We start from the raw sequence: 16,870 nt of genomic DNA on the forward strand, positions 1-16,870 counted from the left end.
TTTTGCTTAAAGGAAAGTATAACTGCAACAGCACTTTTGTGGTAAATAGTTTTGATTTTACTTTTGATTCTCAGGACGGTGCAGAACGATGTACCCCTCTGGTGTGAACTTGAAACTAACATTTATCAGTTTTTGTTCATTCAGTATTTTTTTTGTTCTCAGAGAGTCTTTGTCAGCCTCTCGATGGTGATTTTACAAAAAGCAGTTAAAACTCTACGTAGAAATTGGGAAGTCTTGTTTCCAAGCCAACTGAATTTTGCCCTCACTTCTCCATTTCTCTGTCTGTCACAGTACTGTCTCGGTCTCTATTCCGAATCTGCAGCATTTTGACTCAGTAGTGTCTCAGTCTTAGTCAAAGAAGACGAGGGAATTTATCTCTGTGAGAAGACAAATGCTTTGTGTTTATATATTTATAAAATTCACCTCCAGGATGCGTTGTGATTATTCCATCAACACATTTGACTGGTACCTTTTACACATGCACAATATAAATAGCAATAAAAGAGGTGAATAAAGAGGGAATTAGTGTTTGTTGCCTTGCACTGTGCGAATGTGGACCAGCTGTGCAGTGTCAGAAACAGGTTGGGATTACTAAAAGGGGGGAAAATGCGCCGTAAGTGCCACTGAAGCCTAAATCGCTTCTGCTGTAAAACAAGATTCATAACCGAGAACTTTATCTTCTTCCAGTTGGCTTCGCTCACGGTGAAGGATCTGGAATCATCAATGGAGGGTAAATGAAAGATTATGATTGGATTCGGATAACATTTTGTTTCATGCATGAAGAAAACGTAGCGTTGGCATAATCTCAGCTGTCTCTCCAGGCCCGGCTTGTTGGGATCAAACATGGGGAACTACCCCTGGCTCGCCGACTCCTGGCCCACTCCGAACCTCGCTCACAGCAAAGACTCTGTCAACTGCTGCGCTGGCAAACTGGACTCTGACAGATATTACAACTGTAAGTGCGCTCCCACTTTGACCGTCTGGTGAAATGACTCATCTTGAGAGTACTGAGTGGATAATGTCTCCGTTCAGCAGTTGGCATCATGAACTACCCGAGCCAGACGGAGAAGCGCAGCACGGCGTCCAACGACAGCCCCATCTACAGCACCATCAACACCACCGCCGAGGACGACCTGCTGGCGTACTACGACACCTACTCCAGTGCGTCCTACACCCAGGGCCCGGACCCGTACAGCAGCAACCCCGTACTGGCAAACGGTGGCCTGGTGGGGCTGGAGCAGGACCTGGACCAGTGGACCATCCAGTCCGGACAGTCCGGGTCTGAGTACGCCAAGCTCCAGTACACCAAGAAGAGCAACGGTGAGGGTTTTCTGCTTCTGTGATCTATTTTGATTTTGTAAGACGACCCCAGAATACAGCAGATCATACAGCATGGTTACAGGGAGAAAACAAACACTAGGATGTAGAGTATATCCAGCCATTTATGGGCTAATAAATTAAAGTAACATAATCATAACAATAATAACATAATCATTAAAAAAATGATAGAAGTGTTCTTAAGGAATATTTCTTATTTGATTTTACTTTTACTTTCTTTTATTAGGTGGTCCTTCACATAATAACCTTGCCTTCAAGCTCTGAATGGGAACATATAGTAACTGAGAACATATAGGGATTATGAGGGTCAAGTGCTCCTTCAGGCGCTCGAAAGGCAGAACGAGGAGAGACGGGGGGACTTATTGTTTAACAGCTTACAGCGCTTTCAGCATCAGCGTGATTCCAACTTGTAGATTATATGACATGTTTTTTTTTGTTGTTTTTTTTTCTCTCTGTAGACAAACTGGTGAAGCAGAGGTCCACCGGGTCTTCGTCCAAGTCTGCTCCTCTCACCTGGGTGGATGTTCTGTCGCTGCCTCTGCCTGCCAACAAAGACAGACGGGATAAGAAGACAGACAGAGACGAGGAGAAGCACAGGTGAGACTGACATCTGATGTATTTTTCCATTCAAGATCAGAGCCCCCTGTTTCCTCCGAGTCTAACATTCACTCGGTGGGTTTATTATTAGCATTAAGGGCCTTCACCTACATGACAGAGGGAGTTAAGGCGGCTGGATATCAAACCTGCCCTGTAACGCTGCCAAGGCTGTCAAACAAAACTTGAGTGAAGTTTGGAGTCTGGGGAGTTTTCAAATTAACAGCAGTTTGTCTCTGCAGGCGGTGAGTAGATTGAGCTCGGGGGGTTACGGAGGGGAGGGCGTCTCCGCTAACTAGTTCTGACAGATTAGATGGCGGCCATAACGGGGCGGGATCGGAGGACGACTCTGACTGTGCCGTGTCTGTTTTAATGACATTAGCCACCATCTGACAGTGCGGATTAGCACTTTCTATTTTCAATGACAAGTCCATCATTAAATTGGCGCCGATGGCACCCGAGCTGACAACAGAAATCACGGAGGAGGTGCTCGTTGTCTCTAACTCGATCTTGATTCCACTTTCAATACGAACTAGATTGTTATTTGTTTATTTCAATCTATACCGGTGTCCAGGTATTCCGCTCGCATTTCACATTCAGTGTGTTACATGGTCCAAATTGCAATATATTTTGCAGGAAACCAAAATATATCCCAATGTTGTTTTCCAATATCCTGCAGCCCTCGTGTAAACACTCGTGTCCCCCCAAGGCTGATTGGCAATAACTTTCTGACCTCTTAAAGGAGCCCTGCGGAGTTTTGTTTGTCTACATTCAATTCATTTCTCCCCAATACTCATATTTTTGTATCTTTGACATGCAACTCAAACAGTCGCAGAGCAATATTTTTGTATTATTATGAAAGCTGCATTGTTTATATTAGTGTTTACTTCCTGGCAGACCTCTTCTCTGCTGCCTCTCTTTGGTGATTTACTGCTGACGGATGACTGCGGATTAGTGGAATTCTGTGAAATCATTGACAGAAATGTATATCCACCGAAAAACATTGTTATAACACTCCACGGGCTACCCTTAAATAGTCACATAATCATCATTCAGCTGTTCTTTTTAGTGGTCATTAAAAATCATTACAACACTGTTAGCTTAGATGGACAATGATGTTAAAATTTTGCTCAAAGCTCTGCTGTACAGCCGCACAGAGCTGCTAGCATGCCTGTAAACTCTGTCTTGTTGTAATTACATTTATTATTTATATAAATAGAGGTTTTACGTGTTGACTGTTTCCCTCTGAGACACACACTCATGCTGCTGTTACTCACTGTCTGTCCCTGCAGCCCTGAGGAGGACGATGACGACTGGTGTCCTCCATTGCCTGCCAGAACCTACCTGATGGACGCCTCCCGGGAGGAGCTCTCCAGTCTGCCCTCCAAACCGAACGAGCTGTCATACGCAGCAACGCTGACATCTTCCCCCCAGCAAGACACTCACAAGCCCAGCGAGAGTCCGCGGCTGCAGCACATTGACCTCTTGACTCGTCACCAGTCAGGCTCCCAGGTATCTCAGTCCAACCCAGATCTGTTTACCAACAACACCAAGGCCCGGGAAGCCGGTGAGGCGTACCACACCCGCCAGTGGGCAGAAGATTTCAAGGGAGAAAGCCTCGGCAAAGGTCAGTTCAGATTCAGTTTAACGTCTCACATCTTTGGAAGTGACTCCCCAAGAGGCAGCGCACAACCACACAGTGTCATGTATAATTTAGTTTATGATGTTACCTAACAGAAAGGATTTGTACATGGAAATCATGTCACATTTATTCAAAGTGCAGCTCAGTGTACTTTAGTTGCTCTAAGTTTCCCGAGGATGACATCAGTGTGCTCTCTTGTCAGGACAATCTCCGGCTTCTGCTGCCGAGTCGAGCCCCACGGCCCCGGCGCACAGATCCAGGGGTAAGAAGAGAACGCCCAAGGATGGACCACCTAGACGAGAGCTACACAGCCAAGCAGGTATGACACACTGTTTGTATCACATCTGTTTTAGTTTGGGGGAAAAAGAATGAGAGATATTACTATTTACTCGATTTCTTAAAATATTGGATGGCTGGTAGTCCAAAATGTAAGTTGATCCTGACTGAAATATCTCAACAACTACGGGATGGATTACTCCATTACTACTAAATTCTAAACTGACATTAATAAAAAGTCAAGGGAGAACTGCGTTTCCCCTGAAATATTTAAAAAGATATTCACTATGTTTATATACTGCTGCTGTATATTCACTACTTCATGACTGTCATGTAGTGTGCCTGTGCAAGGGGGCGGGGCAGCTCTCAGCCTGCACACAGACAAAGACGTGCTTTGATGACAATGCTCTAAAAAGTCTGTTTAAACTAGAATCTATGTAAACTTCACTTTAGTCTATGTAAACCTCACAAAAATCAATATAAACGTCACTAGAATTGATATAAATCTCATTAGAGTCGGTGTGAACTTCACTGGAGTCGTATAAGCGGAACAGAAACATTTATAACACTTGTATAATTTGCACAGGCTTTAGCTGTATAGCTGTCACGGTAATGATTGAAATGCATCCCTCCACCTGAGTGGTGCTGCTGTACCTGGAAAGATGACGGACACGCTCAGGCGTGTGCTTCCCCGATCGGGCAGATCAAGAAGTGACAGTCTGTCATTTGTCAGGCTCTTGCTTGGCCAGGAGTTTCCTCTTGTTGCCTGGCAACTAGTCATGGTCTGGTTCGATTCCTGGCCCCTGCAGTTTACGTGTTGAAGTGGCCTTGGGCAATGATACTGAACCCCACGTTGCTCCCGGTGGCTCTTCTGATGTGTAATGTGAATGTGTAACTGTATGAATGGGTGTGTTCCTTATGCTAAGCTAACCAGCTGCTGTCTGAGCTTCATGTTTTGGGCAAAGGCCTCTCTCATCTAATTCTCAGCAAGAGAGCAAATATTTTCTAAAATATCAAACCATTCCTTGAAATCAGATCACTGTCTCTGGTTTATTAATCGCCACTGATCAATCATTTGCAGAGCTCCCCCCTCCACCGGCCCCTCCCACCACAGATGACTCCCTGCAGCTGTTGGCTGATGTTTTGAGCCGCAGCCGAACAGACAGTGAAAGAAAAGAGGCGAGCGACTCGCCCACACTTCCGAGGAGGGGAGAGCATTTCTCACCACAAAGGAGAGGACCTACAAAGTGGCCGTCGCAGGGTGAGTGCGATATGTGCCACTCACCTCTGTATCCGTCAACAACAGACGATAAAAGGACAGTTTCTATCCCAGCAGACATTTTTCTTCAACAGCTGGAACCCACATAGATGCTTCATGCAAATCCCTCTGAGCTTAGAAAGCACCAGCTGCCACCAGTGTATGCACACTTATTATCTCATAGTCGTAGCTCTGCTTTTAGTAGCAGGGGGTCTATTTCCAGCCTGCTCCCTCACTTAGGGTTTAACCTATATAAATACAGCTGTAACTTTGCCTGATTTGTTGTCATCCCCAGATGAGAATATAATCCCATATGGAACATCCAGCTTCGCGCCCAAGGTGCAGACGTCAGGCTACGGGTCTCTGGGCGGAGGAGTCTTTCCTCGACACTCCACCACCGGCCGGAGGAGAGATGAGGTATGTCTAGACGTACAGAAGGAACTGCTGAACAGACAGAGTGTCTGAATAGTGAGGGTCACAGCAGGTTCAGCGGTAAACTGAGGGCGGTGTGAGCTGCCTGTCAGAAAGTTTCCCGTGGACAAAAGTAGTTATCGAACATAGTGACTTGACAAAAGTTTGCATTTGTCTCCGAGTTGAACCTCGGAGAAAGTACACATGCTTCCGCAGGTAAAGACGAACTAAATCATTAGAGTGACACAAAAAATCTGTCTGCCGAGAATGAAACTCACCTCCTGTAGTCTTGAAAGATGACTATGATACTTTTGCAGTTTGCTCGACAGCAGAGACAGCAAACTATAACGAGGAGGACAGTTATGTAATGTTTTCACAACTGAGGGAAAAAAAAAGTGTCAAAATGTCCGGAAAAACTTTGAGAACCACCCCTGCAACATAATCCACCTTCTGGCTATTCTTCCATATGCGCAGTACCCTCAGCTTCAGTTCAAAACATTTGAGATGATAGTTTGGCACTTTTCTAAGTTCATATTGGTTCTTTTGCCTGATGTGTTTGGGGGGGTAAAAAGAAAAACTCAGAAAAACGTGCGCAGGATTAGTCATATAGCTACTCTTTAAAATGTTTATTCTTTTACATTCAGAGAGGCAAAGTCACTTGGCTCTACTGTATCAAAGCCTGATGTATCAGACAGTGTTTGCTGTCAAGTGAGTTATACATACTGTATACCTCACTTGAGACCAAGAATACATGTTTTGATAAAATGTCTTTTATAAAGACCTTCATCAGGTATCAGAAAATGACCTGATGAAGGACTTTGTATGGAAGCTTTGATCTTCTCCTACGCACCTGTTGAGCCACTATTATTAAGCTGTTTGCTAGTGTTAAATGGTTACGGATGAAAAAAATGAGAAAGAAGATTAAAAAAAAAAATAGTCCTCAAATATTGATATCATATCCGCCCTCAAGCTAAGAATTAGCCTTGCTTTGAATAGACCGTGTCCATCGTTCTGTCTGTCTCTCTCGGTATCCAACTGTTTCTCCCGTCTTGTCTCCTTTCAGAGCCTCATGTAAGCAGAAGCCAGTCACATTTCCTCCATGAATTTCCTGTCTTTGCGAACCATCAATCCGTTGCCATGGTGAAAAACTGAAGACTAAAGGGAGAGCATCAAGGCTAGCTATCTGCCTTTTTTCACAGCTAGTATTATCTTACCTTAATGACTTTAATCTTTATTTTTTGTGATTTGCTTCACCCTCTCTCCGTGTACATAGACAGCTTTGCAATTTTTTTAAAAAAAGATGTCGATCAGATATATTGCTAGAAAAAAAAAATGGATCCGGGGTTTTAAAAAAAAAAAAAAGATACAGTATTTTTTTCGGCAGTGGGAAGTAAATGTAAGTACAGAATTATTGTTCAGCAGATAAATGAATGTATCGTCTGCTCACTCCTGACCATGAAACCATGATGATGTGTGCGTTTCACGAAAGACTGGAGAAGACAAGAAGCAGAAAACATGTTAATAAACCATCATACAGTATGTGTGGGCATGTGAGCTTGTGTGTGTGTGTGTGTGAGAGAGAGATAGTGCATGTGTGTAGTGTTTGTGTGTGTGTTACTGTTTTGATCTCTCATCCCTGTTGAGTGACTGTGTACTTGTGGTATCCCTGTAGATCACCAGTGTGTTAGTAAGATTTTTAAACTGACCAATAAAACATTTATTACAAAAAAGATCCTCCCGTCCTCGTGTGAGTTAATTCAAATTATCGTGGAATGAAACCATTTTTTTTTTTCTTTCTTTTTTTTTAGCCGAGTTAGCCGCTTGATGGTAATGTCAGTCCAGCGGTTGGTCCACCACTTTGGTCCAGACTGAAACACCTCAAAATCATTCAGATGTATTGCAATAAATCCGCCTGAACTGTGATGACTGTGGTCATTTCCCATCCGATCCCATCATCATCATGGTTGATACTCCCTTCTTACAGGGGGCAGCAGGCGCCGTCGGCACAGCGCAGCCTAATGTTTAAAGAAGATGCCGTCTAATGCATTTATGAAACATCCAGGACCCCGAGTGTACATACATCATCTCAACTTAGTGGTGTCATGATCAGGGCATCTGTAGCCAGGATGTTAGAAATACTGAGGTCACCCATACATCGAGAAAATGTGGAAGATTATTTCTCTGCATTTTGACACGACCAACAGAATAAGCAACAAATATGGCAAATTTTGACTCACATTTATTTAACTTATTTCTATGCTTAAAATAACTTATTTACATGGGTAAGACTTTATAAAAACCATCAATAATAAATGGTCAGTTTAAACCTAATTAGATTCAGTTAATTTTTTAAATCAGTCATTTAACTGTTCAACAATAAACATGGTTCACGAAGTTGCCACTCATCCAAATAATGTTGATATAAGATAATGTTGCTGGATAAATGAGTATTTATTAACCATTTAAAAGTATTATGAACATCATTTGAAACTTCCCAATAAACAGTGGCTCATAAATTGTTAATAAACCACTGAGCTGCTTGTTAACAATCAAATACATTTTAAATAAAGTTTAATTTAATACAAACTTGATGTTTTTATGAATGTGTACTTGTTTTTTTAATGATGATAGAGACTATAAAGTGTTATCAAATATATATATGTATCATGATATCATACATAGAGGAAAACTACTGTAGGTTAAGCACAACAGCATTTAAGTTAATTTACTTGTGATATAATAGAAGAGTGGCAGGCAATGGGCCGATGTGTGGTTATCCTACTCTCTGAAGTGTGTTCTTTCAATTTTCTGGAGGCGTTTCTTCCTCTGTCACACAACGCAGATATGTTGGGTTTCAGTGTGTTTCTCTGTGCATCTCTGATTGACTTCGGTACAGCTGTCACCACAGTCTGCCCCCAAAGCAAGATTCAGTGACGTAACGACCCTGCTTTTTTTTTAAGTTCTATGTGAATATGCGCAGTAGAGTCTCTCCCGCTTGCCCTGTCAAATTTTTGAATCATTTTTCCGGCTCAAGGAAAGATGTACGAGTGTACAACCTCCACGGATCAAAAATTCATGATAGAGAGAGTCATAGTTGACCTTGACTGCACTCTGAGCTGCCTCTTTTATAATGTGAGTCTATGGGGGAAGATGCTTTTTGTGTTGCAGGGGAATTGGAAGCAAGGCTGTGTGGCTCCCTCATATTCAGATCTATCACACATTCACACCCAGACCATGACCCTGAACCCAAAAGAACCAAAAGAGTCAGTTGCCTAGTCACGCGTGAAGTGTAGTACTGCAGGAAGATGTTAATTAAACACAACCCAGCACACAAAAGACTATCTGTAGTGTAGTATTTTCTCAAAAAGAAACATGATTTGTTTTCTGTGATAGTTCCTGGATTCTGTAATGACCCAAACACCTCCACCATATTCCCAACAGCCTCTTTTGTTGCTAACATGCAACACTATATTGGAGGACATAGTAAACATTATACCTGCTGAATATCAGCATGGAGATGTTGACATGTTTGTTTATTTGGCATTTAGCACAAATCACAGCCGTCATGTGCCAAATTCAGCCTCACTGACTCTTGTTCAATTGAAATAATGTTTCTGAGTCATGTTTGATTTGTTCAAAGACTCGCACACACTTTGAAGATGTCTTGAAATAATTCCAGCACAAACTACTCTAGCAAAGTGAACAAAATCTCCATTAGACGCGCGTGTGTCGAATAATAACGCCTGTCTCCGTGGAAGGCAGATAGAAAGAAGATAGATGAGCCAGCTCCAGTTTTTCCATCAGAGGTCCCTGAGGTCTGAATGAACTCAAGAGATTGTTATCCCATGTTCCCGCTAAGATGACTTCTCTGATATGAGAATGTGTAAGACCTGATGCATTCTTCTGATTACAGCATTGCGAGAAGTTTGTGAATGTGGCCTAACGAGAGGAGCTAACCTTCATCTCACTGTGTGGCTCCTGAAATGTGTCAGCGATGGGATATAATAAAAGGCTGTCTTCACGTCCGCACCTTCTTCCGCCTCCTGTGTTCAGATCTTCGTGGATTAAAGCACTACAGTATTTTGGCAGGGAGGCTGCGGGGAAGTGTGGAGCCTGCTTTGGACTGCACTGCCTTTGGCGAACACACACTGGGTCCCACCAGGCTCGGAGGATAATGGTAATCCGATGCAATTTGAAGGGGTTATGCAATTTAGAAGGGTTCTACAATTTTATGCTTTTAGGCCTGGAGCACGGATTAGAGTCTCAGTGGTTTGCACACGCCCTCCCACACGGACAGCTCAGCTCGACCAGCCACGGACTGTAACTGAGGCCACTTCATGTCCACACCAGTGGATCAACGTTCTACTTGTGCTATAGGAACTCTTGGAATTACTGCAAAAGATCCTCTTCAGGCACTTTTAATGAACAAACCTTTCTCCAGCTCCACTGTAACGTCCAGTGTCAGTCAGTGTATCTGCACTCATGTCTCTACATAAAAGTGTATCCAGCGCGTATCGGACCATGGCTGGTCTTCAAACTCATTACGATGTACAAATAAAATCATCTTAGATGTCAAATTAAGTCTTAAATTAAGATTTCAAACTCCGCGCATCACTTTGCACAGTGAAGGTCAAGCATTCAAGTGGAGCGGTACTCAGTAAATCAAATGTTTGAGTGGAGGACAACTTTAACATCCACATCTGACTGTCAAAAGGACAAAAATCATCTCAAACAGGGATTCCTAACCAGAGGCACAGGTGCTCCAGGGGAACATTCTGCAGGAGGTATGTGGAAGGATGATGGAATAATTCAGTTAATTTAAAAATAGATTAGAATATGTATCCAAATACTTGTTGTTTTGAGAGGAATGCCAGTGTGATAACCAGTAAATTACCAGCTGTTACTAACAGGGTTGTCTAAGGTTCTCAAAGGTCAAACTTGAGTTAAAGATACTGCATTTAAATATTACTTTGGTAAAAGTGAAGTTCACACATATGAATTGTATTTGAGAAAAAGTAAATTTTATATATATATATATATATATATATATATATATATATATATATATATATATATATATATATATATATATATATATATATATATATATATATATATATAAAAAGATAAAGATTTGTTTGTTTTTATATCTGATTGTTGACAAAATATGTTCATTTAAACGTGCAGTCGTTTGGCTCCGAGGCAACATGTGATCTGTAATCAGAAAAATAAATAGCAACTAAAGTTATATTAATGTAGTGAGTACAAAAGCACAATATTTGCCTCCAAAATGTCATGGAGTGAAAAATGGAAATACTCCAGTAAAGTAGGAAATGCACTTGGTAACATTCGACCATCACTGATTATAAACAACTACTGCTGTGAGCAAGATAATAACAGCAAGACAAGAGAGCAAAGATAAGCAGTACAATGAAAACCCTGACCAATACTGAACAAACAAACCCAAGAGTAAGAGATCAACAGCTCTAGGATCAAAAACATTATTAACTGAAGCCTCGGTGTCTGCAGGGGCTTTATAACACCACTGATTCGATAAACTCATCAGGAGCTGCTGGTGTCAACATCATTGTGTCCAAAAAGAGTAAGAAAAGGAAAGTTAGCTGTAAATCCCTTCTGACAACAAAACAGTTCAAAGTGATTTCCATAAGACACAAAAAGCAGAAGGTATAAAAAGGTATCACACGGGGATATGGAAAGTTACTATAGATTAGTGCTCAATAGAATTTGGAAAACGTTGAGCCTCAAGCGAAGAGAATTGAGAACAGGTAAGTCATTCTGGGTTAATAAGGGCAGAATGACGACAGAAATCCAGTTTGAAGTCAAATCAGACTTAGAGAAGAATTATGATTATCAGTCTGAGCAGGTATAAACACATAATCATCATTCAAGGGAGGATTAACATTGTGATTCTTTCAAACTGATCATAAACTGGTGATTCAGAGTCTTTGCTGTAAGACTTAATAAAAGGCCCCATCTAGTGGCCATACCCAAGACAACCAGGGGGACTGTGATGCAAAGTGTACTGGATTCTGCTGGTCGTCTATAAATCCTCTAGGACTTAAAAGCAGCCGCACATTGTGTGAAATTTAATGTGATTCACAAAGAGATCTGCTTAATCTGAAGAGTACAGTTACTCCAAATTTTTACAAGTTTAATGATTTTGGGGTTCCACACCGTGAGCATGAGCTCAGAGAGGTGTCAGGAAGTAGCAGGTGATTCAGCTGCATCGAATAGGCCTGTGTTTCACAGAAGACTTAGTCATTCTCTTAAAAGCACTGATTTCATAGAGCAGAGCTAAAATTAAGTCAGAGCAGAGGGAGAGTGAGCCAACATGTACAATACCAGCAGGCCTGAATCTGAATCAGTTAAATGTGAAATCAGCCATAATTAATCTAATTTTTTACACCTGTGTGACGCCTCTTGCCCCAACTTGTTTGAAATGTGATGGCGGCATCTAATTCAGAGCTAGCATTTATTCTTAAAAAAATAAAAAATCAATGAAGTGATTGTGAAGTTTCCTGTCTTTCCCAGTGTAGCTTTACATAATTTACTTAAACCCGGGGTCAACTTCCTTGTATGTTTTGTAACTTATTTGGATAATAAAGTTGATTCTGATTGATTCATCTGATAACCAGTGGTGGACCTGTTATTATTGGCCAGATGAATGTTGAGACTGCAAGTTTGGCAAACATTTTTTGGAGTAACTCTGCTCTAAGTAGTTCTTTTTTAATCCCTGAGTCTAGAAATTGTTTCCAGATGGTTCTGATGCACAGCTCTTTAAAAGGGTAGGAGAAGGTTATTTGCTGCCTTTTTAAGGAACATTGTGCTCTGTACCGATTTGGGGGACTGTTAAGACCACAACAAAACCCAACTGGCTCTACCTTGTGACCCGCAAACATCAAGAAGAAGACACCATATCCCAGTACAAGTTTACAACAACAAGCCTCATTGAAATAAGACCCAGAACTTCTTTCCCCAAACAAAGAAAAGACTACACACTAAACTAACAAACAAAACCATAAAATGAGGACAAAGACAGAGTGCCACTCAAACAGTCAGGACTGCCTGGTAAGTAGACGCAAACAGCTCCTTCTCCTCCACCCTCCCTTAAATATGGGGCAGGGCTAAGTGCCTGATGAGCAGCACCTGAGTGAAGGGAGGAAGAGAGGAGGAGGAAGAGGAAGAGGAGGAGGAGGAGGAAACACATAAGAGGGTAACAGGGACCATCATGAGAGGACGCTCCCTCTCTACACAGTTCTCTACATGATGTTTCCCTGACGTCCACGACGTCCACTTTATGTTCCCAGCACGTTGGTGTGAAGGTCGTCTCCTTCTAACATCCCCAGAACGTCGCTGTGGAGTTCTGTAAAGAGTTGAGGGACGACATTTGGTGACTTTCAAGGAACTTTCTGGGAATGTTGAGGGGACCATCACTAAAGGACGTTCCCTCAAGGTCTCTTAAGTTCCTGTTACGTCTGCAGAACCTTTACTGCCCTTAAGAGGACCAACCCAGACTGTAATTTTTGATAAAACATATAAAAGATGTTTGTTTCTCATACATGCGTACGTTTGTGTAAATGAAAGTAGTTCTGATCCCGTCCCTGATTTATTAAAAACAAATCCTCCCTGACTCTTTCCACAGCAGCACCTCTTAATGTGCAGAATACTACATCAGTTAAACCAGATAGAAAATGAAATGTTATTTTCTCATCCATCTGACCACTCCTACTCCCACTACAAGATGCTGCAACAGAGATAATTTCTCTCTAAAAACTGTACAAACCTACACTTTTATCATCTGCCCACCTGCCAGCTTGTACAAAGTTAACCCTACGCATCTTGTCCTGTTAATTTATACTGTTGGCTGCGTTCACATTCGCTGTTACATATGTTTAATTTTTACAAATGTCTGTGCAATTTATTGTATGTGTAATTAAATAGAGTCCTCTGGGCTGTGTGCCAATAAAACGACAGTGACTTGAAAATATGAGGCTAAATGTAAGATTAATGGATTCAATTTGTCTCTCCGATGTTGTTATGAGGGATCGAAAGACATTAAGTGCAGAGAGTGCTGTTGTGTTTCCATCATTTATACTAAAGATAATATGAATTGATTGTGATAATTTTGTATGCGAGGCGACACAAAGAGTTGTATTAAATGGCCTGATATTTACAGAAAATCACGTTGCTTTTTACATCAGCATAACATAGTGAAGGGTTTAGCCAAAGCACATCAACTGGGATATAATTCAAAATGTCAGTGGACTCGCTTTTTCAATTTTTACCGCTTAAAATAAATCTGTTTAAATGATCTTTTCCAGCCCCTGGCTGAGGGTAAGCCTCTCACTGGCCGTGCGTTTACTGCGTGTGGTTGTGCAGCATTTTGAATGAAAAGCCCTGTGTCATCAGTATTACCGAGATGTGCGCAGCGCTTTAACAGTTTTGTATTTTCAGCAGATTCCCCAAAACACAAAACTCATCCTCTGTGATTGGTCGTGGCTCAGCACGCTCCATTGTTCCATCAGCCCGTTTGTTCGCTTGGTTTCCTGCACACAAACAAAACTTTCCTGCCACTCTGGGCAATATCGGGCTTCTGTGTGCTTTGACAACCCGAAATATTGGAATCTCTGACTTTTTCTTCAGGAAAAAAGATAAAGGTAGGTCATTCGTGTTAAAAATCGATGAGTGAATGTATACCTGTTAAATATTTTGATATTTAAAAATAGAGTGTTGTTTCTTTAAAATAGTTTCTTTTAATTTCTCAATGTAAATCTCCTTTTATGTCGCTTTAAAATGTTGGGAAACCTATTTTATGAACGACTGAACACACAGAAATCATGTTTTCGTGAAAATACAGACTTGTTTTTCACCATTTTCTCTAAAGTTACACGGAGCATGTTTGGTATCTTTGGAAACCTGGTGGTCTTTAAAAGCACTCAAAGCAAATTTCTAAACAACGTGGTTTTAAAGATAGACAATCCCTCAGTCTGTTAGTGTTAGAGGTTAATGACTTGTCAGACTGAGCTTTACTGTCCCTGTGACACCCTGCTGAATGCATTTAGATATTGTTTTATTCATATCCAGTGTCTCTCCACACACTGTAACAGGAAGTCCCTGCTATAATTGGTATCGCAGCGGCCCGGTGACCCGCTCTGCTTTCTCTCACTGTGTGTCAGTCAGTGTTTTTTTGGCAGGATGTACAGCTTCATGGGAGGTGGGTTGTTCTGCGCCGGAGTCGGGAACATACTCCTCATTGTCTCCACAGCAACTGACTACTGGATGCAGTATCGTCACTCCAGCAATTACATGCACCAGGGACTGTGGCGGTACTGTGTGCCCGGGAAATGCATGACACACACAGACAGCATCGGTAAGACTCACCAGGCGGGTGACTTCCACACAAGGCAGAGCCTCATTTATATGTATTAGTCTGCTGACAATCAGGCCGTGACCTTGCCACTAACACTGATGAGCACTGGGGTTACAGTACTCCCCTGTTGGGCTTTAAATATGGGTGAGGGAGAAGTGTGAGCGAGATGGAAATCATGTGTCTGTCGTGCAAATGTCACAAGAAATCTTTTTTTTTTTTTAAATCAAATATTTATTTTTTACAGTGGGAGACCGTTTTTTTTTCTTTTTTTTTTAATCTTTCTAAGCTTTAATCATCAAATTAGATGCAAATCCTACACTATATTAATCCCCTAATGTGTTGCTCCGGAAAAACTTACTCACGCTCTTTGTGGTAAAAGCATGAAACAAGCTTCAAGTGTGAGCTCCATCAATTACCCCTTCTAAAATAAATCCCAGCCAACAAAAGACATTAGTTATAATTACAAAGATCAATTGTGACTTTTTGAATTATTGTGATTTTAAATAGGCACATTGTGTTATAGAGTCTGTTGTGGAGGATTCAAATCGTGTAAGAGGAAACTTTCAATAAATACGAAAAAGGGTTAGGGTTATTATCGTTGAAAATAAAGCAAAAACCTTTCACAGTGATTGCTCTGGTGTGCCTTAGATTTTCATTTAGGTGCACAATTCTTGTGTTATTTAATTGATGGTAAAAAGGAATAAACTTGCAAATGTGAGATTCTCATTATCTTACTCAAAGCACATGCAAAAAGTGTTTAAAATTAAACTATATTTCAGGGGCACCAGTGCAACACAACAGTCACACCCTGGACGCCTGATTCTGAATTCCTTGTTCAGTTCTGTCCTGGTTTACAATGTCTTTGTTTCCTCTCACCCACAGCCTACTGGGATGCCACCCGGGCCTTCATGATCCTCTCCCTGCTGGCTTGTTTCATCGGCATTGTGATCGGTGTCATGGCCTTCATCCACTACTCCTCCTTTGACGGGTTTGACAAGACTTTTGCAGCCGGCATCCTCTTCTTCATCTCCTGTGAGCCCCTCATCTGTTCACATTCACAGGCCTCTCTCAAACATTAAAGACCCTCATCACTTCTGTTCTGATCTCTTGTGCAGGCTTCTTTGTGTTGCTGGCCATGGCTGTCTACACAGGAGTGACAGTGAACTACTACGGTAAACGCTATGGCAGCTGGCGGTTCTCCTGGTCCTATATAATGGGCTGGGTGGCAGTGGTGCTCACATTCTTCTCAGGTATGCATCTCGTCATGTCAATAAAGAGGTGTACTTTATTCTCGTGTTCATGATCATATCAATTGGATTGTTCTCTTCCAGGTATCTTCTACATGTGTGCCTACCGGATGCATGAATGCCCAAGAAACTCTAATTCACGCTGACCTGCCAAAGACATCAACAAACACACATACAGACATCAGCATTGGTCCATAATTTATGGCCGAGAGGAACCAATCAACACCCCTGTAAACCTTCCAAACACTTTGTGTTAACCTTCATGATCAAGCAAAATAAATGATGAAAAAGACTGTTGTCTGTATTGTATTGTCTCTCTACTTAAAAGTGAATGAAATGCAAGAAAGAAGAAGTGCGCAAGACAAACTGTGACACCAGGATTGGAGCTGATAAAGCCTCTTGTACTTTGGAGTCTGTTGGGAAACCATGACAGAATGACGTGTGTTTAATAGCGACAAACATCTTCTTTTAGAGGGTGAAAAGTCTGTGACTCATATAATTGCTCAAGTGCATTAATCAGCTGAATGTGTTTTAAAATCATAAATCAACGGCTATTTAATAGGAAAAGATTTATGTAATGAAATCTACTAAAAACAAGATAAATGGCAATGTTAGAAATGACCTGAACTCAGCATAACAGTGATGTCACACTGTAACAAAAGTTAATTTTAGAATAAGATGTCATCATGTCTGTTATAATCAAAGTAATAAAA

The 16,870-nt window shown here is 41.4% G+C and overlaps 2 protein-coding genes across 5 annotated transcripts in view; both read left to right on the plus strand.

Moving 5' to 3' along the window:
- Nucleotides 1-7,251, plus strand: part of zgc:77784 (uncharacterized protein LOC402947 homolog) — a 56,313-nt gene extending 49,062 nt beyond the window's left edge. Inside the window, exons 18-26 of one of the 3 annotated variants that reach the window (XM_037084739.1) lie at nt 688-730; nt 810-955; nt 1,033-1,320; nt 1,797-1,935; nt 3,225-3,559; nt 3,777-3,893; nt 4,932-5,111; nt 5,404-5,525; nt 6,583-7,251. In XM_037084739.1, the coding sequence (XP_036940634.1) occupies nt 688-730; nt 810-955; nt 1,033-1,320; nt 1,797-1,935; nt 3,225-3,559; nt 3,777-3,893; nt 4,932-5,111; nt 5,404-5,525; nt 6,583-6,594 (1,382 nt within the window). In that variant the 3' untranslated portion in view covers nt 6,595-7,251. The remainder of the gene's footprint in view (nt 1-687; nt 731-809; nt 956-1,032; nt 1,321-1,796; nt 1,936-3,224; nt 3,560-3,776; nt 3,894-4,931; nt 5,112-5,403; nt 5,526-6,582) is intronic. The other 2 variants (XM_037084749.1, XM_037084759.1) reach the window with 2 other exon arrangements.
- A 6,778-nt stretch (nt 7,252-14,029) lies between these two features.
- Nucleotides 14,030-16,814, plus strand: lim2.3 (lens intrinsic membrane protein 2.3). Of its 2 annotated transcripts, none has more exons than XM_037125574.1 (5): nt 14,030-14,197; nt 14,806-14,910; nt 15,793-15,942; nt 16,026-16,160; nt 16,242-16,814. In XM_037125574.1, the coding sequence occupies exons 2-5, from the start codon at nt 14,820-14,822 to the stop codon at nt 16,301-16,303; spliced, it is 438 nt and encodes a 145-aa protein (XP_036981469.1). In that variant the 5' UTR covers nt 14,030-14,197; nt 14,806-14,819; the 3' UTR covers nt 16,304-16,814. The 2 variants fall into 2 exon arrangements, with proteins under 2 accessions (XP_036981469.1, XP_036981460.1); XM_037125565.1 differs by having other exon boundaries at nt 14,717-14,910; nt 16,242-16,812.
- Nucleotides 16,815-16,870: the final 56 nt, after the last annotated feature.

Source organism: Acanthopagrus latus, chromosome 2, assembly GCF_904848185.1.
Source record: "Acanthopagrus latus isolate v.2019 chromosome 2, fAcaLat1.1, whole genome shotgun sequence".
In the NCBI taxonomy this organism is placed as follows: domain Eukaryota; kingdom Metazoa; phylum Chordata; class Actinopteri; order Spariformes; family Sparidae; genus Acanthopagrus; species Acanthopagrus latus.